Below are 27023 nucleotides of genomic sequence, written 5' to 3'. Positions count from 1 at the left end.
TTCTAAGGACCATTCATGGAGATAACCCAGAACCCTTGCACAGAGGTAGCCCATGATAGCTCAGTATCCAAGTGGGTTCCTTAGTACTGGGTACAGTGGCTGTCTCTGACATGAACTCAGTGGCTGGCTCTTTAATCACCACCCCCTGAGGGGGGAGCAGCCTTACTAGGCCACAGAGGAAGACAGTGCAGCCAGTCCTGATAACACCTGATAGGCTAGAGTCAGATGGAAGGGGAGGAGGACCTCCCCTATCAGTGGACAGGGGAGGGGCATGGGAGGAGAAGACGGAGGGGACAAGGGAGGGGGCTACAGTTGGGATACAAAGTGAATAAATTGTAATAAATAAAAATAATAAATTTTAACAAAAAAGAAAAAAGTGTTTAACTAGCTTAAGAATTTTCTAGTAGAGTCTTTAGGCATCTTTTAACTACAGGATCATGTCATCAGCCAAAAGGAATAATTGGGCTTCTTTTTCTATTTCTGTTCCTTTTATTTCATTCTCTAGATTAATGTTTTAGCTAAGGCTTTGAGCATTCTCTGAGTAAATAAGGAGAGAATGGGTATCCTGGTCTCATTCTAGATTTTAGGAGAAATATTTTTAGTTGTCTCATAGTCTTTGTTAAATTGGGGAATATAACATTCCTTCTACTCCTATTTTCTTCAGGGCTTTTACCAGGAAGTGATACTGAACTTTGTCACAGGTCTTTTCCATATCTATTGATGATCATGTGGTTACTGTCTTTAATTCTATTTATGTACTGTATTGCATTTATTGATTTTTATATATTGAATCAGTTTACATTACTGGGATGAAAAACTGTTTGGACATTGTCCTATTTTGCTTTTCTGTTGCTGTGATAAACCCCACACTGAAAGCAGCCTGGGTAAGAAAGGGTTTATTTCATCTGTCAGCTGCTGGATCACACTTCATTCCTTGGAAATTCAGGCCAGGGACTGGGAACACAGACCATAGAGCACACTGCTCACTTTCTTGCTCTCAGGTTCATGTTCAACTCCTTTATTATATAGCCCAGACCCATTTGCCTGAAGATGGTACTGCACACAATGGGCCAGGCACCTACGTTAGTAATCAAGAAAATGCCCCCACTGTTTACAGGCCTGTCATTTGAGGTTGTTTCTTCTCAGGTATGTCTAGGTCTGTGTTACTGCCATCTGAAGCTATCCACGATAGATATGTATTCACTTAATGTGTTCTTTAATTTGGCGTGGAGTTTATTTTCTGGCTTGAAATATTTCATCCCATGCTGTTCTGGATATCAGGGTTGCTAGTGAGAGAGTTTTACCGAGCAACTGAGATCTTGCATTAATTAGTTACCTTCCTGTTGCTATGACAGAACACCACAGCAAAGGGAACTTAAGACAAAATTCACTTTGCTTATAGTTTCAGAGGGACAGGAGTACATCATGGCAGGGCAGAGCCATGGCAGCAAGTGGTAGGCATATGGCAGGGGAGGACCCTGAAAGATCACACCCTCAACTGCAAGCAAGAGGCAGAGAGGGCCAATAGGGAACAGGAAGTAGGGCTGTGTAAGCTCCAGTGACATACTTCTTTCAGCAAGACTGCACCACCTAAACCTCCCCAAATAGTGCTGCCAGTGAAGCAAGTGTTCACATGCCAGAGCCTACGTGGGTCTTATGTTGTTCAAACCACCACAGTTCTGTAGAAATTAGGGTTGGGCAGGTGTTTACGTGGCCTTTTAAAATGTATTATTTATTTGTGTGTTAATTAGAATCAAGTGATTTTCTTCACCAGAATGAATAAATAAAAGGAAATGGGACATAATATAACATCAGTCAGTATCCTTCCTAATTGGGTTGACTGTGGTTCCCCTACCCTTTGGGTTTTTTTATAGCTGGCTCTACAGGTGGAGAGAGAGCTGCTGGTCTCAGTAATTCAAACAGGCTAGATCCCTGCTGATCAGAGTTCTGTGGTGGGGTACGCCTGTAATCTCAGCATTCCAGGAGGCAAAGGCATTTCTGTGAGTTTAAGGCCAAGCCAACCAGAGCTACACAGGGAGATCTTGACTATAAAACAACAACACAAAAGAGTTTCTGTGTTTGACTCAGCTTTTGGTAGAAGGTTCCTGGTCTGAGACATTTTTTATTCTGCTCACTTCTACCTGCCAGTCACCCTCTCTAATACATGGAGATTACACTTTCCACACTAGGATTTCTGTGTTTGAGGTGTGTAGGGAGCATGGATAGTGTACCTATGCTTGTATTTACATTTGTTGTGGCGTGTTTTTGTGTTTTTTTTCCAAATGGATGGGGAGGTACATGTTCACCAGTGGTGTTCAGCACTGTGGGAATACTTTTATCTGTTGGCTACATTGTGCCATACTGGGGACAGGTCTCCTGATTTCCATGTTGTTGCCAGACTAGTCAGTGGCTGGGGTGATGCTGTCCGTTCTTGAGCTCAGTGAGAATCTCAGCTTCAGATTCCCACACTATGCTGCAGTCTTCACATCCAGTGCTGTGTTTTTAGAGTGTCTGCCCATAATGCAATCGTCCCCTGGTCACAACTCTGCAATGCAACTCACTGTTCTATGATACCACACTCAGGAAGGTTAGTGTACTCCTGGCTGACCCAGGCTGGGCAGCAGTATGGCCCAGAGCTAGGTGGCAGCTGTGGCTGGTGTTTTCACTCATGGAGGTTTTTATACATCTCACCTGAGCTTATTTATTTTCTCTTTACTTTCTTATCCCTTCTTTCTCTGCACTTTCCAGCCATTTTACCATTCTCTTTGTGTTTCTGATGTTTTTGTTTTCTTTCTCTACGTCTACTCATTCCCCTGCCCCTTTTTAAAACAAAGAGTCATGTAGTCCAAGCTAGACTCCAACTTGCTGTGTAGTTGAAATGACTTTAAGCTCTTGCTTCTCCTACATCTGCCTCCAGGGTGCCAGGATTACAAAAGAGTCCCATCATACATAGCCTGAGTCTATTCTTTCTTGTCCTGGTTCTTTTCCTTCACTGAATTACAGCTTCTAATCTGCCATTTTTGTAGTGGTTGACATAAAGGTATTATAAAGAGATGGAATTAATTTTGGTTATTTAAATTTTGTTTTGCCTTCTGATTTAAAATGTTCTTTCCACAATTAAAATATTTAAAAGAATGATATTGTGAAAACTTGATGTGTGCTATTGTGCCTAGAGAAAAAAAACACTGACACTATGCTCCTCTTTCTCCCATTATTCCATTTATTTCACCAGCAAATTCTGGACTCGAAACCGGCCAGGTGATAAAATGCGAGATCGATATAATCTGAACCTTTTACCTGGCATGTCTGAAGATGGAGTAGAGTATGGTAAGATCTGCATATTTGTCCTTTGGAAGTCTCATGATATTTCATTATAAATTTTTTTTTCTTTTCCCAGGGTTTCTCCTGGACTCCCTTTATAGACTAGGCTGGCTTCCAACTCAGAGATCCGCCTGCCTCTGCCTCCCAGAGCACTGGGATCACAGGCGTGGGCCACCATATTGGCCCACATTATAAATGTTAAGTATTAGGAGGCTTGTACAAGTGAATCTGGGGCAAGGGATATAACTAAGTGATCCAGTATTTACCTAGCATGCTTGATGCTCTGTTCTCAATCCTCACACTGCATAATTTAGTTTTTTATTTGTACTCAAAGATATACCTGCTTCTACCTCCCAAGAACTAGGTTTAAAGACTTGTACCAGCTCACCCAGCTTTAGTTTTAATTTTATAATTCATTAATTCCTAAATCATTATCAGTATGACCTATTTTTTTCTTTTTTGGTTTCATTTTGGTATGGGTATGTATGTTTTTGGGGACGGGGTCTCGCTTTGTTTTCCTGGCTTACTTAACTTACTATATAGTCTATGGAGATCTGCCTGTCTCTGTCTTCTGAATGTGTGATTAAAGGCATGTGCTACAGCGCCTAGCGATGCTATTTTTATAAAGCATCTTTCTGTAGGGAACGCAATGAAACTGTGTTGACGCTGGGTCTGTTATTTGTAGATGACCTGGAACCTAATAGTCTGGCAGTGATCCCAGGGATGGGAATACCAGAGCAACTGAAATTAGCTATGGAGCAAGAACAGATGGGTAAGGGCATTTATGTTTATCCATTTAATTTTTTAAGTTATGCTAGACCTCTGTCTTAATTTCATGGCAAATTAATTTGTTAATAAATGGTGTTGAAAGGCTCACATGCTTATGTTGAGAATTGTGAATAAAAATGATTAAAACTAATGTTTAAAAATTATTCTTCCCATAGTTTGTTTATTTATTAAGTGGCTATGTTCTTTTGTTTAAGGGACTAACTAGTTTTTTCTGTGGTTTCAGGGAAAGATGAAGCTAATGAAATTGAAATGACAATTCCAGGCTTGGATTGGGGAATGGAGGAAGTAATGCAAAAGGATCAGAAAAAAGTTCCTCAGAAGAAAGTCCCATATGCAAAGCCCATTCCTGCTCAGTTCCAGCAGGTGAGTCACTAGCAGTGGCCACCTCATTCTTTTCCTAAGAGACTGTGCATGGTTCCTTTAACTCATGCTCTCAGGTAGATGTCTTTGAATAATCTCACCTAGCCCTTTGGTGCCTTCTTCCCACGTTCTTGTTTTTTAACATATTTCCTATTTGCTGCTGTAAAGTTAAATGCTAGCTTGACATTAGTTTTCCCTATGCCTTCTTTTACTATTGCCTCATTTTTATCAGTTACATTGTCAGAGGGAAGAGAAAGAATCAGCAGGCAAACTATGTTGCGGCCTATGTTCAGGGAGGAATGTTCACTTCCTCCCTGAAGCATTATCACCTGGGACCAAGCCATCACCATATGAACTGTTATGAATACCCAACAATAACTTTTAGCTTTCATAATTTTGGTGATTTCCAACTGCTATTACACCTGCTCCCTCCTATTCTTATGTCACAAAGAATTGGCCTTAGAGGTAAAGACAGTTCAGCCATGTATATTGATGACATTAGAGACTGTTTTTCAACCCATCATAATGTTCATGCTTGTGTATAATTTAGTTTTCTCTTCTTTGTTAAGGCCTGGATGCAAAATAAAGTTCCAATTCCTGCTCCAAATGAGGTCCTGAATGACAGGAAAGAGGATATTAAATTAGAAGAGAAGAAAAAAACACAAGCAGAAATTGAACAAGAAATGGCCACATTACAGTATACCAATCCACAGCTTTTAGAGGTATGTGAACTAAGAAAATAGAGCTGGCATCTCTGACTGATGTCCTCTCTACCCCCCTTTATTGTTGTTTTTAAATGATACTTTCTTATTTAGTGTACGTGTGTGTGCAGGTACTTATGTTCATGTGGATGTCAGAAAGCAACATAGCAGTCTTTGAAGGCTCTAACTTATTTTATTTATTCAATACACTGATTTTTTTTTTTCCAGCAACTTAAAATTGAACGGCTTGCACAGAAGCAGGCTGATCAGATCCAGCCTCCTCCCTCATCTGGCACCCCTCTCCTTGGACCTCAGCCCTTTTCTGGTCAAGGCCCAATATCTCAGATTCCTCAAGGTTTTCAGCAGCCTCATCCATCTCAGCAGATACCAATGGTAGCTCAAATGGGGCCTCCAGGTCCACAGGGCCAGTTCAGAGCCCCTGGACCCCAGGGACAAATGGGACCACAAGGCCCTCCATTGCATCAAGGAGGTGGAGGACCACAAGGATTCATGGGACCACAAGGACCCCAGGGTCCTCCCCAGGGACTGCCACGGCCTCAGGACATTCACGGTCCACAAGGAATGCAGAGGCACCCTGGACCTCATGGCCCTTTGGGTCCTCAAGGGCCACCTGGACCTCAAGGTAGTTCTGGTCCTCAAGGTCATATGGGTCCTCAGGGTCCACCTGGACCACAGGGTCACATTGGCCCCCAAGGTCCACCTGCTCCTCAGGGCCACATGGGCCCACAGGGGCCTCCTGGTACTCAAGGAATGCAGGGGCCACCTGGTCCCAGAGGAATGCAAGGGCCTCCTCATCCTCACGGGATGCAGGGTGGACCAGGGTCTCAAGGAATCCAAGGTCCGGTGTCTCAGGGACCTCTTATGGGACTGAATCCAAGAGGAATGCAGGGGCCTCCAGGACCTCGGGAGAATCAGGGTCCTGCTCCTCAAGGGATAATGATTGGCCACCCACCTCAAGAGATGAGAGGACCTCATCCTCCAAGTGGATTGTTGGGCCATGGCCCTCAGGAAATGAGAGGTCCCCAGGAGATGCGGGGCCTGCAGGGGCCTCCACTACAGGGATCAATGTTAGGTCCTCCACAGGAACTACGCGGGCCCTCAGGTTCTCAAGGGCAGCAGGGGCCGCCTCAGGGCTCTTTGGGACCTCCACCCCAGGGTGGCATGCAAGGACCCCCTGGACCTCAGGGACAGCAGAACCCGGCAAGAGGGCCACATCCATCTCAAGGGCCAATACCATTCCAGCAGCAGAAGGCACCTCTGCTAGGTGATGGGCCCCGGGCCCCCTTCAATCAGGTACCATTTATTTCCAGCTTGTACACATTTAACATGTGGGAAAGGAGTCTATGTACAGAACAAATAAGGATGTGAAAAAGCAGTTACAGCTGGGTCTAACTGCTCCTGAAGTATCAATAGTGGCTTACAACAGCGGCAGCCTGGCTGGAGGGACATGATGAGACCTAGATGAAGAGTTAATTATGCCATCATTGAACAGATCTCGTGTCTTTACTTTTTACATTATGAGCTTTCAATGGAATACCATTACTTCTGCCAGGGCTCCAAAAGAGCAGTGGCTTTAAGGAGGAAGCGAGCTAGGTTGTGAACAGTTGTACAATTGTCATAGTCTCTTTTCTGGACTGTTGAGCTTGGTTGTTCCATGGGTCTGCAAGTTAGCAGCCTACCTTCAACATCTCTGTCCACTTCACTTTAACTATTTCTTAAATTATATTTATTTTATATGCATGTGCACACATGTGACATGTACGAATGTCACAGCACGCATGTGGAAGTCAGAGGACTGTGTAGAAATTGAGTCTCAACTACCATTTGGGCCTCAGGAGATCTAATTCAGGTCATTACGCATGGTAGGAGGTGCCTCCTATTGTTGCTGTTTTAATTACATTTATTCATATCTATTTGCTGTGTGTGTCATGCATGCATCACTTTTAAAGATGGCTTGGAGCTTTTAAGGGTACTGTAAGCTATCTGCCTCACTGTCTTCATTTCAGTGGATGTATTTGTAGAAAAAACAATTCCAGACCAGAGTATTAAAAAATAATTTGCTTGTGCATGAAGTTCTGTTCAAGCTATTTTCACCTGTCGTTATTTGTAGGAGCATAAGGATGTAGCACATTTGAAAAAATGCTTTGCCAGCATATGTGACATCTTGGGTTCAGTCTCTGGAATTGTATAAAACTGGGCATGGTGGTTCATGTTGCCTTGGGACAGAAGGGTCTGGAGTTCAAGGTCATCCTTGTCCACATGTCAGAACACCATCCCCCATACATATATTGATGTTATGAGACAGGTCTCATTCTGTCGCTGTAGTTGGCCAGGAGCTCACTAGACTAGGCTGGATTCTATGTCAGTGATTCCCCTGCCCCTGCCTCCCAAATTCTGGGACTAAAGGTATATGTAACCATACATTTTAAAGTTAAAAACAGTATTTGTAGGAAGGACTGTTTGGTAGGTATTTCTTTGGTCCTTTTCAACGACTGTGTCTTAAAGAAGTTTGCCACTCATTCATTGATTTGAGCAATGGTGCGAGGGGAGTTTGTTTAGGGTAAATTACACAGGACAGCTGGGACTCGAGGGGTTAGTAAATAGTGTTCGATTATGAAGTGATGACTCTTATTTGGGTGTGAACACCTGGTCTTCGTGATAGAACTCAGTTGTATGCACAAAAGTAAGCTAACACTGACCACCCCCACCCCCATCCTACTTCCAGCTTTTTTCTGAAGGGCATTAAGTTACCGGATGAGAGAATACTACTGTGTGAGAAAGATAACACAGAAGATTTTTTTGCTGTTGTTTTAGCTGGGTGGTGGTGGTGCACGCCTCAGGAGGCAGATGCAGGTGATCAGACGCAGGAGGCAGATGCAGGAGTGAGTTAGAGGTCATTCTGGTCCACAGAGTGAGTTCTAGGACAGCCAACACAGAGAAACCCTGTGTTGAAAAACAACAAAACAAAACAAAATCTTTTTTTTTTTTCTTTACCTTTGCTGGCGAAGGAGAAGGCTCAGGATGGAGCCCGGGATCATTGTGCATGCTAGGCAGGCACGAGATAGACCTTCAGCACATACATGCTAGTCCTGTTTTGCTTTCCAAATTCCACTGAGAATCCATGACCTAAAAGACAGCCGTTTGGGCCAGTGTGATGGCTCAGCAGAGAAGGGCACTTGCCGACCTAACCTGACAGTATATTGAGTCCCCTGAGCCCAAAAGGCAGAAGGAGAGCTGGCATCCACAAGTTGTCCTCTGACTTGCGTGTGTGCTTAGCTTGCCCCATGTGCATGCAGTGTGGAGTGTAACCACTGGATTACTGAGCCTAAGCAAGGACATGCTGTGTAGTGGTTTGTAGATTTTCCAGAATTTGAAAATGTCTAAGAAATATGTGACATTTGAGTTATTTCCACTTTATGGAATTTGGAATAAATTTAGGATAAAATTCAGATCTGTCATCCTAAGTTGCCTTAAAACTTCACATATTATATATATATTATTAATTCAGTGTTCACTTGTACGTATATACTACTTATTCTGGTTTTTAACAGGTTTTGGTTTTATAGAATAATAGTTTTCATTTTAGAGGATTATAAAAAGATAAACATTAGTATTATATGACAAGTTAAACTCTAGACATGCTAGAGAAGAGGACAGGCCTTAGTTTCTGAGGAAATTCAGTAAGTTTTTATTGTACCATAGAATAAAAATAATGTATGCATGAAAAACATCATGTTTCTAAAATCTCTAGTTGTAATGAGTCTAAAAGACTTGCTACTAGGCCATACTTGTATCTAGGGTATTTCAGATCCCAGAATTTTCTTGATGGAAAATTTGTTCCTATTTTTTATATTCTAAAATCTGACTTTCTCCACTTTGATCAAGTAGATTTTTTTAAGCCAGTTGTTTTTGCTGTTTTACTTGAGGAAATCTGGGTGTTAAAATAGCAGCATGGAAGGTGTTGATAAGAACTATTCAAGGCTAAATGTGGGCAACAAAGCAGTGTAGACGTTTCTGCCATCGAGGGCTGGAAATGGCCCAGTGGATAAGAGCATTTGCTGCACACTCATGAGGACCTGAACCTCCAGCACTCACATTAAAAAGCTGGGCGTGGCCACTCAGGGATCTGTAATCCCAGCACCGTGGGATGGAGACAGGCTCCCTGTTCTCTGTTTCTAGCTTCTGTGAGAGGGCTTCCCCACAGGAATGAAGTGAAGAGTGATAGAACAGAACATCTGACCTTCTCTGTCCTGCATACTGTATGCACATACACTAAATAAACCAAACCCCCAGAAATTTCTGCTTTTGCGTTACTGAAGGCATTTTTCTTTCTGTTTTGTTGTTGCTTTGGTCTTGGATACTGGGGAATTCAAACTCCATCTGGTTTTCACACTACAGGGCATTTTATCTACCAAGCCATCTTCCCTTTAGGGGAATTTTATTTTAATATCACTAGGTATTTAGTTCTGCCAGTTTTTCATGTGTTACAGTTGCTCTGCTCTCTGTATGAACAAGTAACTGTCCGTGGTCTCATGCCCATGTTTACATGTATCCTCTCAGGAAGGACAGAGTGCAGGTCCCCCGCCCTTGATACCAGGCCTAGGGCAACAGGGAGCACAAGGCCGCATCCCTCCTCTGAACGCTGGACAAGGACCTGGCCCCAACAAAGGTAAATATGCACTTTTTTAGGAAGAGTTTTTTTTCTACTGCTGTCGTGTGCATTTTATAGTAAATAGTTTTGTTGCTAATTTTACAGTGGTATTGGAGCTGCTGGGAATTCTGCTTTGTCTTTTGTTGTCATAGGTAATGTTTCCTTAGGCAGTGATGCTGGCCAGAGAAAATGAGTTCCACACCACCAGAGACTGGTAGTGAAATCACTGAGCAACCTGGCATTTGTGTCTGTGCCTCGGGCCAGCCCAGCCCACACTGAATGGGGAGTAGATCTTGTGCCTGTGGGATGCAGGTCCATGCTTCCAGCCTTCCAAAGAGCAGAACTGCCTCTGCTTTAAGCTCCTTGATAGGGTAGAGAATGCAGGACCTTAACAGTGTTGTTATAATTATCCATCACCTTTGCCCATTGTACCATATTAGATTCTTAAACTGCATGTGTTGTTAGGCACCATTTGAAAAGAAGAAACCAATGTAATGATTATGAAAAGCAAAGGTGAGGACTGTCAGCATTTAGGGCATGTAGCAATTTGGAAGTTACTATTCAGTGATTGAGCTGTCAGTGAGCTCTTGCTGCCAGGTGGGCCAAGTTGGAGTAAAGGATAAGGGTTGGCAGGAGAAGCAGCATGGAAGAACTTGAGGGAATGTGAACAGAAGTGAGGTAGGAGTGGAGTGGTCTAGTTGGGCACCCATAGGAAAGACAATACAGTAGCACATGGGGCACTGTGGAGACTGTATGTCACAGTACTAAATAAATGCCTTTATTACTAACTGTCCAAGCCCACAGCACCATGTGGTACAGGTGTTTTTGTCCTATCCTGTTGGATTGAGAGAAGTCTTTGCCAGCACTTACAGCCCTTGGAATTTAAACATTTGAAGCTCAGGTTTGAATTTATGTGTGATATTAGAGGTAGGAAAGGGCAGGGAATCAGAGAGCTTTTATTTCCATCCCTGTTGCATAGAAATGGTAGCAGTAGATACACAGAAGGATTTGCAAGAGAGAAAGAAGATGGAGAGTTTTCTTGGAGGCTTGGGGTTTACCATTGGGAAGGGACTTTGTCATCCACTAGGTACTTTCACTAATGAATGAAGTGGCCTCTCCTGCCACACCTTCATGTATCTCCACTTGTTCCTGCTTGTCTTGCTCTCCCCTCTCTCTCCCCCTCTCCCTCTCTCCTTCCTCCTCCCTTCCCTCCCTGCTTCCTTTCCTCCCCTCTTTCTCCTAGGGACCAGAGGGAGAAGGGAGAGACATGCAAGTGACCTACCATCCCCTCCTGGATTAGTTGCCACCAACACAACATCACCGTTTGTAGTGGTAGGTTTCTTTCCTTGGAAGAAAGTAGACAGGCTACTTTTAAACAGAGATGGTGAGATGAGTTGTTCATAGGGTTAGAAGCAGAATATATGTAGTATCCTCAGGTGAGTTGTTACCTGTATCTCAAGTCACACTAAATTCTGACAGCCTGAAGTTGGACAAGCAGCTGTCTTGTTAGACTTAGAGTTGCTATTGCTGCGATAAGACATCATGACGAAAAAGCAACTTGGGGAGGAAAGGGTTTTTTCCGCCTTACCGCTTATGAGTCCATCCATCACCCAGGGAAGTCAGGCAGGAACCTAGAGGTGGGAGTTGATACAGAGGTCATGGAGGGGTGCTGCTTACTGGTTTGCTCTCATAGCCTGCTGTCTTATACAGCCTAGGACCTCTAGCCCAGGGCTGACAGCTTGTGCACTGAACTGCATCCTCCTATATTGATTACTAGTCAAGCACCACAGGCTTACCCTACAGACCAGTCAGTCTAGTAGGAACTTTTCTCAATTGAGATTCCCTCTTTCAGAATGACTCTAGCTTGTGTCAGGTTGACAGAAAACTAGCCAGTAGAGCTGGAAGAACACTTGAGTATTGAGGGCTTGTCTCTTAGGGGAGGTGGATTCCCAAAGAAAGGCTACATAAGCTCAAGTGCAGAGAGACTTTCTGACATCACAGTTTTACGCTGAGATTTCCAAGTTTTGATCCACGCTGAGAGGAAAGGAGGAGTTAAAGTGGCTGGGGAAGTGCAAAGAAATGAAAGGTGGGAGTCGTGGATGGGGACTAGAAATTTCAATTGACTAGGACCAGAAGGTTGTTGTCTTACTGATAAGAAACAGTAACAGACAGCATAAGCTGGGTGAGTGGAGGGACTGATTGCATTTTCAAACGTTGTTTTAAAAGCAGGAGTGTGTTTGTATTTCCTTCTTAGTTATTTATATGCAGGGTGGAGGGTTATTTTGAGATAAGGCCTTGCTACAAAGTACTGGCCAGCAACCTTGAACTCTTTGTAATCTTCTTTCCTTGGCCTCCTGAGTGCTGAGATCACATGGACTTACCACCATGCCTTGCTTATACCTTCCTTAAAAATCGGTTTAAATGTTGACAGAGAATAGTTGTGTGCTTGCAGTGGCTACAGTAGTTTGGTTAGTAGCTGTCAAACAGTCCATTGCATATATACTCAGATATTTTTTAAAGTCTCAAATGAAATTCCTGTCCGTAAAAACAAATTGCTAATGATACCACCATATTTGAGGCACATCATTTTGAGAAAGAGCAAAAAAGGTGTAAACACAAATCCCAAGGTTGAAGGGCAGCAGGACTCTCTAGTTCTCAAGCAATTGTTAGAGAGGCCAATGGTTCCATAAGCCTAATGGAAAAATGTGTTTTGAGTCCTAAAATAGGCCAAAGGATGGATAGTGGGTGTCAGCAATGTAGACCCAGTGCCTGTGATGGCTTTGTGGCTTATACATGAGCAGAGGTGTGCGTTCATATGCGACTGTGTGTGTGTCTGTGCATGTACAAAGTTTGTTTTTATTTTTGAGACAGAATCTCACTATATATCCCTGGCTGTTCTGAAACTTACTCTGTAGACCAGGCCAGCCTCAAACTCGTTGAGAAGCCCATCTTCCTTTGCTTCCCAAGTGCATGTGCCACTACACCTGGCTGAGGTGAAATTCTTCATAACACAGCCTCCTAGCTTTCAGCTTCCCAGCCTGTAGTCTGACTTCTCTGTTGTGTCTTTTGGGTATCAATCCATTGATCAAAATAAAGTCATAGGAGGAACAGCAGCAAAGCAGGAAAGGCCATTCTCATGCCAAGAAGCTTGCTTATGTTTTTAACTTATGACTGAGAAGTGGATACTCCCTAGAGATTAGTGATTATTCATAGGTCAAGTTACAAAGCTGAAAGTTGTACCCCCAAAACCAGTGGTTTCCCCATTATATGATGTTTTGGGATGTTTATCTTTTAAGTGTACCAAGAACCCAGGAGGAGACCATTATAGGGTAAAGTGCATCCCGAAATTGGCAGGGATTATAGAGAAGGCCTGTACAGCAGGCCTCAAGAAAGCCACAGTAACAGTCAGTGTTATTTCTTGTAGGTGACTCTCGAGGCCCTCCCAACCATCACCTGGGTCCCATGTCAGAGAGGCGGCATGAGCAGAGCGGTGGCCCTGAGCATGGACCAGAGAGAGGCCCTTTCAGGGGTGGCCAGGACTGCAGGGGACCTCCTGACAGGCGTGGCTCTCACCCTGATTTTCCCGACGACTTCAGCAGACCAGACGACTTCCATCCTGACAAGCGCTTTGGCCACCGGTTACGGGAATTTGAGGGACGAGGAGGACCCTTACCACAGGAAGAGAAATGGAGGCGAGGGGGCCCCGGACCTCCCTTTCCACCTGATCACAGGGAATTTAGTGAGGGGGATGGCCGGGGTGCAGCCCGAGGCCCTCCAGGGGCATGGGAAGGCCGAAGACCTGGAGATGAACGGTTTCCCCGGGATCCTGATGACCCACGTTTTCGAGGGCGCAGGGAAGAAAGGTATGAAAGTGTATTCTGTGAGTTCTCTGCATTTGCCCTGTCCTCACTAAAAAGGTCTTTTTTCTTTCCTTGGGGAAAGTATTGTGTTGATTTAGCCCTTGCTTCTGTGGGTTAGCATTTAGACTTTGAAAGTTGTTATATGTAGTTCTCTACGATCTTTACAATTGAGCCCTTTTTCTTTGAAGTTATTTGTTCTGATACAGTGCAGGCTATCCTTGAATTCCCGGTCCTTTCTTTGCCTCCTGAGAGGTGTGCACCACTATTCCTGGCTAACTTTTCTGAGTCATTTTAAAGAGACAGGAGACTCTCTATGCTCAGAGAGTGTCTTGAGTCTTTTTTGCAGTGTCCAGGCTCACCTTAGATTATGAGATCTGAGCCAGATACTGTAATTGAAAATAAAAGGCTTGTAAATGGTTTCAGATTTAGGGGAATTGCTGAAAGGTCTTAACAAAATTAGATCAAAGAATAGACGCCATGTGAAGGAAGAAAAACACGAATTAGTTTAAATGATACTGAGCATAACTAGTGATAGTGTGACCGAGTGTATAAGAACTCACTTCCGTATAATACTCACTGATTTCTTGAGTCTGCATATTGTATAGACTTCACATTTTGTTGTGTCTTCATTTATACTTTTGTCCACCCATGACAGAGTTTCAGCCTAGACTCATGTGCTGTCATACATTTGTGCTACTCTCTGTGCTTTCCCCTCCATCTGGAACAACACTGCAGAAAGCTATGGCTCACGCCGTGTGTGTTGCGTATGTACATGTTTGTGTGGGTGCACATGTGTGGAGGGCTGGGGTTGAATCATCTATCAGTCTTGCCTCTGTCTTTTTTGAGACGCTGTCTCTTATACTGAACAGTTCAGACAAGCTGGCTGGCTGGCTAGCTGCTGGGATCTTTTTGTGTCTGTGTCCCCAGGGCTGAAGTTATAGGCACATAATGCTGTACCCTCACTTGCATATGTGTGTTGTGGATATGAACTCAGATCCTCATGCTTGTGTGGCAGTGGCTTTTCTGGAGCCATTTCCTCAGCTCCAGAAAGCTATTATATTGTATTGTATCATGTATTTGAGAGAGGGTCTCACCATGTATCCCAGGCTGGCCTGGAACTGACAGATGCACCAGCCTCTGCTCCCAAATGCTGGCATTAAAAAGAGTACACCACCATGCAGCTAGACCATATTGTTTAGGAAGTAATGACAGTAATGAGCAAACGTCTATATAAAATGTCAGTACAGGATTGGAGAGGTGAAAGTACATTCCATGCAAGCTTTCCAACCTGAGTTTGGATCCCTGGAACTCATGTAAGTAAAAAGCCAGATCTGTAATTCCATTACTCCTATGGCAAGATAGGAGACAGAAACAGGAGAATTTCCTGGAAGGTTGAGGGCCAGATAGCCTGAGATATGTAGAGGGGCAGAAATAGAAGAGAGATCCTGCCTGAACAAGATGGAAAGTTACTCAGTCATCTCCACACACACACATTGGGGCATGTATATGCCTACATTCATATACCCACACACGATTATTTTTTTAAAAAAGTTTAGAGTAGACTTGGCCCTGAACTCCAGCTCCCTCACCCCAAATTTCTGTGATTACAGGCATGTGGCACTTCACCTAACTTCTGACAAACTTTTTTGTTTGTTTGTTTTGATTAACTGACAAACTTTTTAAAATTTTTGTATTATTCTGGGAAGTAGTGATGAGTGCCTTTAATCCCAGCACTTGAGAGGTAGAAGCAGGCCTCTGAGTTCGAGGCCAGCCTGATATACAGAGTGAATTCCAGGAAAACCTGGGCTACACAGAGAAGCCCTGTTTTAGAAAACCAAAACTAAAACAAAACCAACCAAACAAAAAAAAACCCAACCTCCAAAACATTATATTATATTTCTTTATTCTGTGTGTGTCTTTCCTATGTGGTATGTGCATTATGAGTGTAGGTATCCTATGAAGCAAGGAGAATGTGCTAGATCCCACAGAGCTGCAGTTACAGTGTTGTGAACTGCTTGATGAGGGTGCTGGCATCTGAATTTAGATCATCAGGAAGAGCAGTGCACACTCTACCACAGAGCCATCTCTTCTGATGTGTTTATCTTTTTGTGTGTGGCATATGCTATGGCGTGCAAGTCAGGGGACAACTTGTAGTAGTCAGTTCTCTCTACCATGTGGGCCCTGGGAATGGTCCTCAGGGTGTCAGGCTTGGCAGCAAATGCTTTTACTGCTGAGCTATCTCAGTAGCCAAGACCCTCCCCCCCCGACACACAAAAAAGTTTGTATGCTTACCTGAATATATATATCATCTGCTTGCCTAGTGCCCATGGAGGACAGAAGAGGGTATTGGTTATCCTGGAACTGGAATTATAATGATTGTGAGCTGCCATGTAGGCGCTGGGAAACAATCCTGGGTCCTCTATAAAGCAGCAAGTCATCCTAATCACTGAGCCATCTCTCCAGCCCTGTTCTCTTTTGAAGTCACATCTCATGTATCCTAGGCTGTTCTCAAACTTTCTATTTAACCCAAGGTTTAACCTTGAACTCATGTTCCTTTTCGCTCCACCTCCCAAGTTCAGAAATTCCTGATGCATGCCATCATGTTTGGCTATATTTATTTATTGCTTATATTGCTTGCGAGCACATCAATTTCCTGTTGTCTCCTTAGGACCTAGAGTGGTTGCTGTTAAACTGGGGAGGGGTTTTAGAGTTATCAGTTGATTAAAAGATACCTTAATATTTGATCAGGCTCTCATAACAAAAATTGGGGAGCTTAAAAGCAGGAATTTATTTTCTACAGTTATGGAGACTGGAAGCCTAGAGCAGAGCCCTTTAGCATTAGTTGATGGTGAGGCCCTTTCTCATGTTGCAAGTTTATGTTTCTTCGCATGTATGTCTGTGTGGGTATGAGTGTGGGAGTGGGGTGGGGTGAGTAGTGGAACTTTGTTCTGTTTGTTCTGTTTCTCTTTCCTAATCTCATTACCTGGTTCTACCTTCATGTTCTCATAATATCCTCCTTGTTTACCTTCAAGAGTATGGTACACCGATCTTTACCATATAAGGTATATATACCCTATATTGTACCACATAGGTATTAGAACTTCAACACAGGAATTTAGGGGGACATAAGCAGTCCATACCAGTAGATATTTTCTAATAAAGGCAAAGAAGACTCCATTTGTACCTAGGGCATTGGTACAGCTTGGGCGTAGAGAAAAACATGTTGAGTTTTGGTAAACAGCATTCCTGTAGAGGCTGTCCTGGCCTACTCATGCCTCTTGGTGTAGTCCTCTTCGGACCCAGGTTTGCTGTACTGACAGCAAAGATGCTTTGGTTATGTCACTGAGGAAGAAATCAATTAAGAGGGAGCTAGAGAGCAAACTGACCCATGCTTGGTGTCTTAGTGCTCTGTTGCTCTGAAGAGATGTTGTGACCAAGGCACCTCTTACAAAAGAAAGTGTTTAAGGGGACGTGTTCACAGTTTTAGGGGTTTGTCAATGCTCATCATGGAGGGAAGCTGACAGACATGGCAGTAGACTGGGATCAGTGTGGGGAGGAGAAGAGAGGGACAGACATTGAGACTCAGACTCTACCTGGCATGAACATTTGAAACCTGAAAACCCGCTCCCAGTGAAACACCCCTTTCCCATACAGTTCCACTAACTGGAGACCAAGCAATCAAATGTGGACATATGGGGTCCATTTTCATTCAGACTTTCACACTCTGACCCATTGCCCATTTGTTTAGCACTTATGGCCAGTGGAGGTGCTGTTATGCATTTCAACTATGTATGTCAAAAAAAGTTCGTCATAAAAAAATACAGCAGAGTTGGGTGGGTGTAGTGACAAAGAAAGGGAGGAAGGAAGGAAAGAACGAACCAATTCTAATATAATGGTTGTTGAGGGAGAAATGAACAAAAGAATACATGAAAATCTTTAGTATGTTCCTATAAAGCTTAAGTAACCAACATTCTGTTATATTGTTGCCTTCCTGTATGTTTTGACACTGTAAAGTGAATACTTTAAGGAGGATCTCTGAGTTCTAGGCTAGCCTGGTCTACAGAGTGAGTTCCAGGACAGCCAGGACTACACAGAGAAAATGCTTTTCTCCCTATTTACATTGTTCATTAAAGTTTCCTGTCAACCTTTCTCCATATTTAAGAGTAATATTTTCCAAAAGGTAGACATTCTGTTTTTGTTTTCAGCTTTAGAAGAGGAAATCCCCCAAGACACGAAGGGCGTGCTCCCCCAAGAGGGAGGGACAACTTTCCTGGTCCTGATGACTTTGGTCCAGAAGAGGTTTTTGATGCTTCCGATGAAGCAGCCCGAGGACGGGATCTCAGAGGGCGTGGCCGTGGCACCCCTCGAGGTGAGAAGTATTGAGAACAGCTGGTTTGAGGGACAAGCAGCCTTGAGCAAAGCTGGGCGGTGTGTGAGCACGGTTTGTTTGCTCCTCTGTGTAGGGGGATCCAGGAAGTGCTTACTACCCACTCCTGATGAGTTCCCTCGATTTGAAGGAGGACGGAAGCCAGACTCCTGGGATGGAAACCGAGAGCCGGGTAAGGAGGGAGACATGCTTGTGGTTTGGTAGTTCACAGAGTGGGAGCCCATCTCCAGGTTCTGTCTTTTCTAGTTTGACTCCATGGAGTTTTGGGTTTTTTGGTTTGCTTGTTTGTTTGTTTGTTTGTTTTGGTTTGGTTTTGAGACAAGGCTTCTCTGGATTGCTATGTAGACCAGGCTGGCCTTGAACTCATAGAAATCCACCTGCCTCTGTCTCCTGGGATTACAGGTGTACACCATTATTCCTGTTTTTATGTTTGCTTGTTTTTTTTTGTTTTGTTTTTCAAGATAGTAAAGGAATTGGAATTTGTGTTGAGTATAGAACAATGTCACTCTTAGATTAGGGAGATGTCTTATTAATATATTTGCCATGTAAGCATGAAGACAAGGGTTTGAATTCTCAGCCATGCATGCTAGTGGCGTCTGTAATTCCACACTGAAGAGACAGACAGGAGAATCCCAAGAATTCACTGACCAGCCTATTTAGTCAAATTGGTGTTCGTTAGGTTCCACACAAGTTCCTTTCTCATTAAAGTTGTGAGGCCAGAGGTAGTGGCATACACCTTTAACCTAGCACTTGGGAGGCAGAGGTAATCGAGTTTGAGGCCAGCTGGAGCTACATAGTTAAGACCCTGTCTTTGGGGGGGGGGCGGGGAAATGCAAAAAATAGAGACCTGAAGAAGACACTTCATATTGTTCTCTGGCTTCCACACATACTAGTACATACACAAATAATACCACTCTTTTTACTAAATTATCTATTTGGAAAATAAGAATAAAAGAATTAGAATTTTCATCTTAACTGATGATACCATAAACATTAGTAGATGTGATTTTTTGTTAGTGGACTCTTTGCAGTCTTCAGTTAATTTTTTTTTTGTATGTATATATGAGCAATGTATGTATGTCTGTATGTTCACATGTGTAGGCTTACATGTGTACAGGTGGGTATGCGTGTGTGTGTGTGTGTGTGTGTGTGTGTGTGTGTGTGTGTGTGTGTGTGTATGGAAGCCAGAAGCTGACCTTCTGTGGTGGCTGGCTCTCTTCTATATTGAAGCAGGGCTTCTCATTTGAGTCAGGAGCCTGCTGATCTGGCTAGTCTAGCTGGCCAGCTTGTCCCTGGGATCTTAATGCACATTTAGCTTTTATGTGGGTGCTGCGAATCTGAATTCTAGTCCTCATACTTGCACAGCAAGTGCTTTCCCCATTGATCCAACTCTCTAGCCCCATCCTCAATAACTGTAAAGATTGCGACCATAACACGAGTCTAAGACAACTGAGAACATGTGCGTACACCTGCCTCCTTATATTCTAGTGAGAGGCTCTTCCTTTCACATCCACGCAGTGATACACACCTGACCTGTTAAATGGACATTCCTGCTCTCAGTTCTCAGGTTGCTCTGAGTGGCATCGCTCCGGTTGCTTTGGTCTGCACTGTTTGACTGCAGTGAGTGTCAAGCCTTGAAAACACAGAACTTTGGCTCTCGTTTCAGGACCAGGTCATGAACATTTTCGTGATGCTCCCCGCCCTGATCATCCCCCTCACGATGGCCATTCACCAGCTAGCAGAGAGCGCTCCTCTTCTCTCCAAGGCATGGACATGGCCTCCCTACCACCCCGGAAGCGCCCCTGGCATGATGGGTCAGGCACTTCTGAACACAGAGAGATGGAGCCCCAAGGAGGCCCCTCGGAGGACCGGGGAAGCAAAGGTAGGAGGACAGCAGTCCAGGTCCCAGAGCTGCACGGGTCTGCCACTTACGTCCTGAGCCCCCAAGGCTGCCTCCCCTCTGCCTCTGACCTTAGTTTGGGCAGACATTGAAGCTCTTATACTTAGTGAGTGCGAGTGTAGCTTTTTTGGGTCCTTTCCACTGCTGGGTGGAGCTGCAGACTCACTCAGCAGAATTCTCAGCTGTTTTCTTCAGTGTTCCTACCCTACTTGCTTAGCTGGTCCCACTGGCAGTTGTAATATGCAGCCAGTGGCTATTTGGAGCCCTGAAGGTTATCTGTCCTCTTGGGGAAGGGAACGCTATCTTCTCCCAGTTGCTGTACTGTACTTTTTGGCCTGAGCCCGGGAGGAGCATCACTGGCACTTTAAGTAGGAGCAGTAGCAGCCAGTGACTGCTGACTACAAGTCTGGCTTCAGTTTGGGCTGGGCAGTGGCCTGTGTCAAATGCTTTCGATGTCCCATCTTGTTCACTTGCTGTCTATGGAGTCTTCCCAGAAAAGACTAGTGCATATGTAGTCCATCTCCCTCCCTGCTTAAACAGCACTGCTCAGTATGCTATGGTCCTGGATGAATTTGTTCATGGGCAGTCAGGATGCCCTGGCCAGACATGTGGCTAGCATGACAACTACGTACTAGCTGACAGCTCTGCTCAGGCTACCCTAGGTTAGCTTAAGATGCTTTGCATGATGATAAGCCACATTTCCTGCCTGGCAAGTTCCCCTAACATCTTCATCTCCATTGGATGCAATAGTAGTGTTGCAAGAACATGCTCTAGGAGATGAACCAATCATATTTCACAAGAAAAACGTACTATTTACATTTTCATTTACTTTGCAGTGAATGCTGGGAATCAAACCCAGGATCTTGGCACATAGTAGACAAAGCACTGTACCATTGAGCTCAAGAAGAAAAAAGAAAGAACTGTATTTATTCTTTGGTAGTTTAAAACACAGTATATTTAGATCAACTCATCCCAGATCTATTGACGCCCAGGGCTCCCTCCCAATTTAATAAATCTTCTGGTTGTTTGTATAGCCCACTGAATTCAGTTAGCACTATTCATATGTGCGTGGGTGGAGGAGGGGGCCCTCCATTGGAGTGTGACCAACTGTCCTGGGGTACACCACTGAAGAAAGCTCACTTTCTCTCCCCAGGAAGCTTCTTTTACACTTTTCCAAATTGTATTTACTTTGTATGTTTGTGTGTGGGAGCCACGGTGCACATGCAGAGGTTACAGGACAACTTGCCCGAGTTGGTCCTCTCCTGTCTTGTCCTGGGCATGGAACTTGGGCTGCTGAGTTTGGTAGCAAGTGCTTGTACCTGCTGAGGCATCTCACTGGCCTAAGGAAGGGTTTTAAGACAATTTTACTTGTAGCTAAACATCTACTATCTTAAGTCTGAAGTAAGTTAAAGTTAGAAAATCTTTGAGAGCCAGTTTATCTTTGTTCATTGAGAATATTTCACATCACTAAAGGTGAAGGAAGCCTTATATCATGAGCTATAAACACAGATCCTAAGTGGAGCCCTTGTTGTTAACAGCTGCAGCAGCCTGTGGATCTTAGTTGCTTCCAAAGTTAGCAGATGCTTTTGAAATCTTCTCTTAAAGTACTTTGGTAGCACAGGAGAGAAAAAACATGTTCCACTGTGCTGCAGGTTTCTGGGGATTCTTAGTGTTTGCTGGCTTCCAGTCCTCTGTCAAACAGCCCTGGGGTGTGTATGGCCCCCGGAGATATAGAAGGCTGAGGCCATGAGCCAGGGTGGTAAAGATGAGGTCAGAAAGGAGCAGAGGAACCCACTTCATTGCTCTTGGAGGGACCTACACACAATGGAGTGCTCCTTCCTAACACACCCAAACAACTATTTTCACAGATCCTTTATTAAATGGGAAGGAAAGTAAAGTGGCTGATTTCCGACTTAGGAAGAAAACCAGCAGCAAATGACCTTGCAGATATTTTTTTTAAGAGGAAAGAAAGAAAAAAAAAAAAAGAGGAAGGCTGTGTTCAAAATGACTAGGATGGTGTGGAATGTTTTGATTGGGCTTTTGGTTGCTAGACTCCAACACTTTGAAAGCTGGACCTTGGTAGGCAGCCTCAGAAGAGGAAGTGGCCAACCAACTAATGGAATAGACCTTGGTGTCCAGCCTTAGCAATGTAATGTAATGGTTTTTAGCAAGACAGAGGGAATGGGGAAAGGGCAAGGCCTGCCAGAGCCATGTTTGCCATGCTCAGGCTGGCTAGAGCCTTGTCAGCTCTGAACACCATTGTTTTATCTCCCTAGGACCTCCTGTTGCTCCACTGTCCTCAGGGAGAGAGAGTTGTACCAGGAATTCCTGGAAAGCAAATGCTGTGATACATAAAGTCATCTCTTGATTCACATTTTGTTTTAGGCCGAGGGGGCCCAGGACCTTCCCAGAGAGTGCCAAAATCCGGGCGTTCCAGCTCTTTGGATGGAGACCATCATGATGGATACCACAGAGATGAACCTTTTGGTGGCCCTCCAGGCAGCAGCTCGTCTTCTCGAGGAGGCCGGAGCGGCAGTAACTGGGGTAGAGGGAGTAACATGAACTCTGGCCCTCCCAGGAGAGGCTCTTCAAGGGGTACTGGGAGGGGTCGGTAGGAGGAGAGCTGAGTAGCCCTTGGCCTCTCTGGATAGTATTTAAGAAGTTCTTGTGGTGGACTTACTACGCGAAGCAAAAACAAGCCTTTACCACTGAAGCCCTGAACTCTTCTTCCGGGGCAGCTGAGTTCAAGGAGCCCGTGTTTGAGATGAAGAGACTGCTGCCAACTCCCCAGGGTAGTTGGCCCTGTTTTGTCTTGTCCACCCTCGTTGCCCTAACTCTCCCATGTTGTTTGTGAAGATAAAAGCTGGAATCCTTTTTTTTTTTTTTAAGTGTCATGAGAAATGGAGCACCTCCACAAAGTTAAGTTCATGTCCAATTGGAAATTTCTATATGTACAGTTTGTCAGAGGAAAAAAAAAAACCTTGTTTTGTATGAATACAGAATGTGATTTACTCAAGAATTAACAGAAACAACTGGTTGTGTAGTGCTCGCGGAGGGAGTGCATGGTTTTTGTGCATCCAACCTGGTGAGAGTGCACTTACTACTGTCACGACAGATGACGTTCAGTTGTCAACTCTGTGCTTTTCAAATAATTTTTATCTTTCTGTTACACTGTTTTTGTTATGCAATAAGGAATACTTTAAAAATTGCTCTGACGTAGTTCAAGAAGGCTCAAAACCTCAGACATGCTCTACAGGGTGAAAATTTACATTGTTGAGAAACAAATCTTCTGGGTGTTCAACTAGAGGCTCTCCCTTGGATGCATCTCCTGGCAGTTTAGGTTTGAATGGTCTTGTCTTCATTGGGAGAGAAACCAGGTGTAAATGACTTAACCACATGTATCTTATCATGCAATTCAAAGGAAGTGGAACAAAGTTATATACGTTTTGGAAAACAATCTCCTCTTCCACATTCACTTTGTAGAGATTTCAAGATTGAAGGTAGAAGATAGCATTAGCCAGAAAGTTCTTTGATGTGACAAATTTCTTCCTTTAAAAAAAAATAAAATAAAATGCTGGGTGTGGAGGCAAAGGCAAGCACGTCTCTAAGCTCAGCCTAGTCTACAGAGGGAGTTCCAAGACAGCCTTGTTTACACAGAGAAACCCTGTCTCAACCCCTCTCCCCCAAGGAAAGGCAAAGATAGGGCCTAGAGAGATGGCTCAGCAGTTAAGAGCACATATAGAGGCTGGAACTCAACTCCTAGCTCTTACACACGCACATCCTCTTTTTTAAAAATACCCATCTATAAACTAGCATTTGGGAGGTGGATCCAGGAGGATCAGAAGTTCATTGCCATCCTTGACTACAAAGTAATTTTCAGGGCAACTTGGGATACCTGAGACCTTGTCTCACTACCTCCCTCTCAAAACCCCCGAAAGGCTCAGGTTGAAAAGTCAATTTTTCAGTTTGAGATACCCCTTCCGATGCTGCCTTCTTCCTTTTTTTTCTTTCTTTCTTGAATGGATGTTTTGCCTGTGTTCATGCCTGTGTACCAATTGTGTGACTGGTGTCTGTGGAGACCAGTAAAGACTGTTAGATCCCTTGGCACTGGAGTTACAGACAGCTGTAAACCACTACATGGATGCTAGGAACTGAATCTGTGTCTTCCAGATGAGCAGCTAGTGCTCTTAACCACTGAGTGGTCTCTCTACCCTGACCACTGGTCTTTCTAAGAAAGGTCACTCCTGGAGCTGCTAACCTCTCCTTGCATTACCAGCGTTTTGGCCCATGAAGACAGGTTTACTGGCAATTTGAGTGGTTCTGGACATCTCTGGTTGCTTAGAAAAGACATACTGACACAGTTGGTCAGTGCACAGAACTCTTCCCTAGCTCTCTGTGGGTATGGAGTGAAGAAATGTTGATTGTTTGGGTGCTAGAATCTGAAGATTTCAAGTTAACAATTTCCTTCTTAATTCAAAAATAAAAATGTCAGCACCCACACTATTAGAAGCTGTATTCCTCCTCACTTGAATTCTGGCATAACATAAAAACAACTTACAATCAAGCTCCATGAAGCTATGAAGGAGACCTGAGACTATCCAGCTCATATTTTGAGAATGAATTTATTAACAGAACCTCTACATTAGACATTAAATATCTATAAACACTACTGTCAAAATATAAGGTATTGTGCTTAGAATTTTATAAAACTTATTTTCAAGTAATGGATTCTTGACAATGTTGGAAACAGAATTTTAATATCTTGAATACAGTAACATAAAACGTGCATGTCACTACTTGAAAATAGCACTCCTTTCCTGAAAGAGGTAGGCAGCTCTATTTACTGTCTGGGGAGCACAGCAAACCGGATTAACAGGGAGTAGTAAAGAGGGTGGTGTCTTGGGAGCCTATGAAGTTGAAATGTTGGCCACTGTGGCATCACATCACTGGGGACTGAGGAAGCAGCAGTTGGCTACTGTCTGACCTATCCTGCTAAGGCAACATTGGAGCAGTTTGGAAAACAACTTTTACATTGTACAAGCTGCTGCACAGATGTGGTTCTCAGCCTCAGCTGAACGTAAAAACACCTGGTGTGGTTTTAGATTATATATGTAACATATATTTCAATAATATATATTATTTATAATACACATAGTTCTATAATATGTAATATATGCAGCACTTCTCATATATAAAAATGTCCGGACCCATCCACAGGTATCATAAATGAACTGATAAAATGTGCTTCTCACATACTCTGGATGTGCCAGTCTAGTGTGAGAACCACTGGTGTATAATTATAAGCTGTTAAATATACTTTACTTTCTAGTGCACCAAGAGTCAATACTGAGAACCCAGGTTTTGTCAATAAAGTACGATACCTTTAGATGCTGATTTCACCCCAACACCACAAAAACAAAAGTACCTGCTGAACCTCGGAAATACAGCAATTATACATTACATTAGTATTGAATTGTGTAGTACTTTGAAAAGCAGCAACGTTAGGAATCATGAAAACTTGGCAAAACCTATCTATAATAATTATGTTAACTGCAGATATAAAGATATAAAAATGTTTGTCTCCCAGGATTCCTTAGGGAATCGTTTGCAGAAGCCTTTGCAAACGTTGCCACGCATCATACTGGATATCTGGCTTCTTGATTCAGAATATTGCTCTTTGGTGTGTTGTTTTTACGATTAATTTTCCTTAAATGTTATAAAGCACCATATTTACTAAAGAAAAAAAAAAAAAAACATGAGGTAGTATTAACTAATCAGTTTTAAATCCAGTGGCTAAATTTAGTGTTTAATCTGATAATCTGGCTTGATTTACAGTGAATAGGAATGAGGCTTCGAAAAACTGCAGTAAAACCGAAACCTTACTGCATTTCTTTAAACGACAAAAGGGAGAATGTAGTTCTTCCAAAAGCAGCCAAGTCAGAAAGCTATTCATGTCTTTTGACCTCTTAACCTGACGTCCAAGTAAAGCCAGTTAGTACGAAAGCAGCTCACTGGCAGCCTTCTCCACAGCACAGTTAGCAGGCACAATCACGTCTTCGCGGGCCCCATGCTGCCCAGAACGGAAGAAGCCTAAGGATCTTCTGACCCAGCCCCGTGCGTCTGCTGGTGACAGCCGCTCCGAGCTCACGGACTCCGCCGCGCGGTCCTGTCGGCAGCGTGGAGCGTGGGTGGCCGTGCTCGCACGCACCGTCTCTAGCCGCCCCGGCTCCGCTTCCTCCAGACGGGGGACCGTCACACCGGGAGCGCGCCGGCCAGGCCGGCCCCGCGGTTCAGGCGGCCGAGCGCCAGGCGCAGCGCCGTGCCGCCGCCCCAGGGCAGCAGCCCCAGCAGCGCGCGCAGCAGGACGGCCAGCTGCGCGCAGGCGCCGAGCGCCGTCAGCGGCGTGCTGCGCAGGGCCAGCGCGGCGTAGAGCGTGCCCCCCAGGGCGGCCGCGTAGCCCAGGGCGCCCGGCGACGGCGCCTCCTCGCAGCGCAGCAGGCGCCCGCACGCCGCGCCGCCCCTCAGCAGCGCCGCGCCCGCCAGCGCCAGCACGGAGCCCAGCGACCAGAGGAGCGCGAACTTGCGGGCGCGCAGCAGCAGCAGCGGCGCGTAGAGCGCCGCCAGGCCGAAGCAGAGCGCCGCCAGCAGCAGGCACAGCCCGCCCGCCGCCAGGCGCTGCCCGCGGCTCACGTTTGGGATGCAGCTCGCGCCCGCGGGCGGCGGCTCCGTGGGGCTCGCAGCCCACGGCCATCGCAGAGCCGTGCGGCCTAGCCATGCCCCGGCCGCGGGCTCTTCTGCTGCCCTCGCGGCGAGCAGCGGCTCGGCGGCCGCCGTCCTGCCCGCTTTGCCCTGCGTCAGGTAGTCTTGCAGTTGGCGGTGGAGGTCCGCCATCTCGGACGCGGTGGCGGTGCTCACGGGCCCGGCACTTCCGCGATCTGGCCCCCGCGGCCGGAAGCAGCCAGCTCCGGCGGCGGTTGGTCGGCCGCGGCGGAAGGGTGGTGTCCAAGGCTTTGCGGAAGACCCGGAGAAGGCT

The 27023-nt window shown here is 44.7% G+C and overlaps 2 protein-coding genes across 2 annotated transcripts in view; one reads left to right on the top strand and one right to left on the bottom strand.

Moving 5' to 3' along the window:
* Positions 1–24493, top strand: part of Wdr33 (WD repeat domain 33) — a 105903-nt gene extending 81410 nt beyond the window's left edge. Inside the window, exons 12-22 of the mRNA XM_055625428.1 lie at positions 3233–3327; positions 4007–4093; positions 4334–4473; positions 5040–5192; positions 5400–6485; positions 9753–9861; positions 13268–13706; positions 17909–18072; positions 18167–18262; positions 19757–19972; positions 22376–24493. Coding sequence (XP_055481403.1) covers positions 3233–3327; positions 4007–4093; positions 4334–4473; positions 5040–5192; positions 5400–6485; positions 9753–9861; positions 13268–13706; positions 17909–18072; positions 18167–18262; positions 19757–19972; positions 22376–22605 — 2815 coding nt within the window. The 3' untranslated portion in view covers positions 22606–24493. The remainder of the gene's footprint in view (positions 1–3232; positions 3328–4006; positions 4094–4333; positions 4474–5039; positions 5193–5399; positions 6486–9752; positions 9862–13267; positions 13707–17908; positions 18073–18166; positions 18263–19756; positions 19973–22375) is intronic.
* Positions 24494–26167: 1674 nt separating this feature from the next.
* On the bottom strand, positions 26168–27023 carry Sft2d3 (SFT2 domain containing 3). Its single transcript, XM_055625431.1, has one exon. The coding sequence runs from the start codon at positions 26879–26881 to the stop codon at positions 26243–26245; it is 639 nt and encodes a 212-aa protein (XP_055481406.1). The 5' UTR covers positions 26882–27023; the 3' UTR covers positions 26168–26242.

The sequence above is a fragment of the Psammomys obesus genome, unplaced genomic scaffold (genome assembly GCF_907164565.1).
Source record: "Psammomys obesus unplaced genomic scaffold, mPsaObe1.curated_primary_1811, whole genome shotgun sequence".
NCBI lineage: Eukaryota > Metazoa > Chordata > Mammalia > Rodentia > Muridae > Psammomys > Psammomys obesus.
This window is presented reverse-complemented; position numbering and strand designations above follow the sequence as displayed.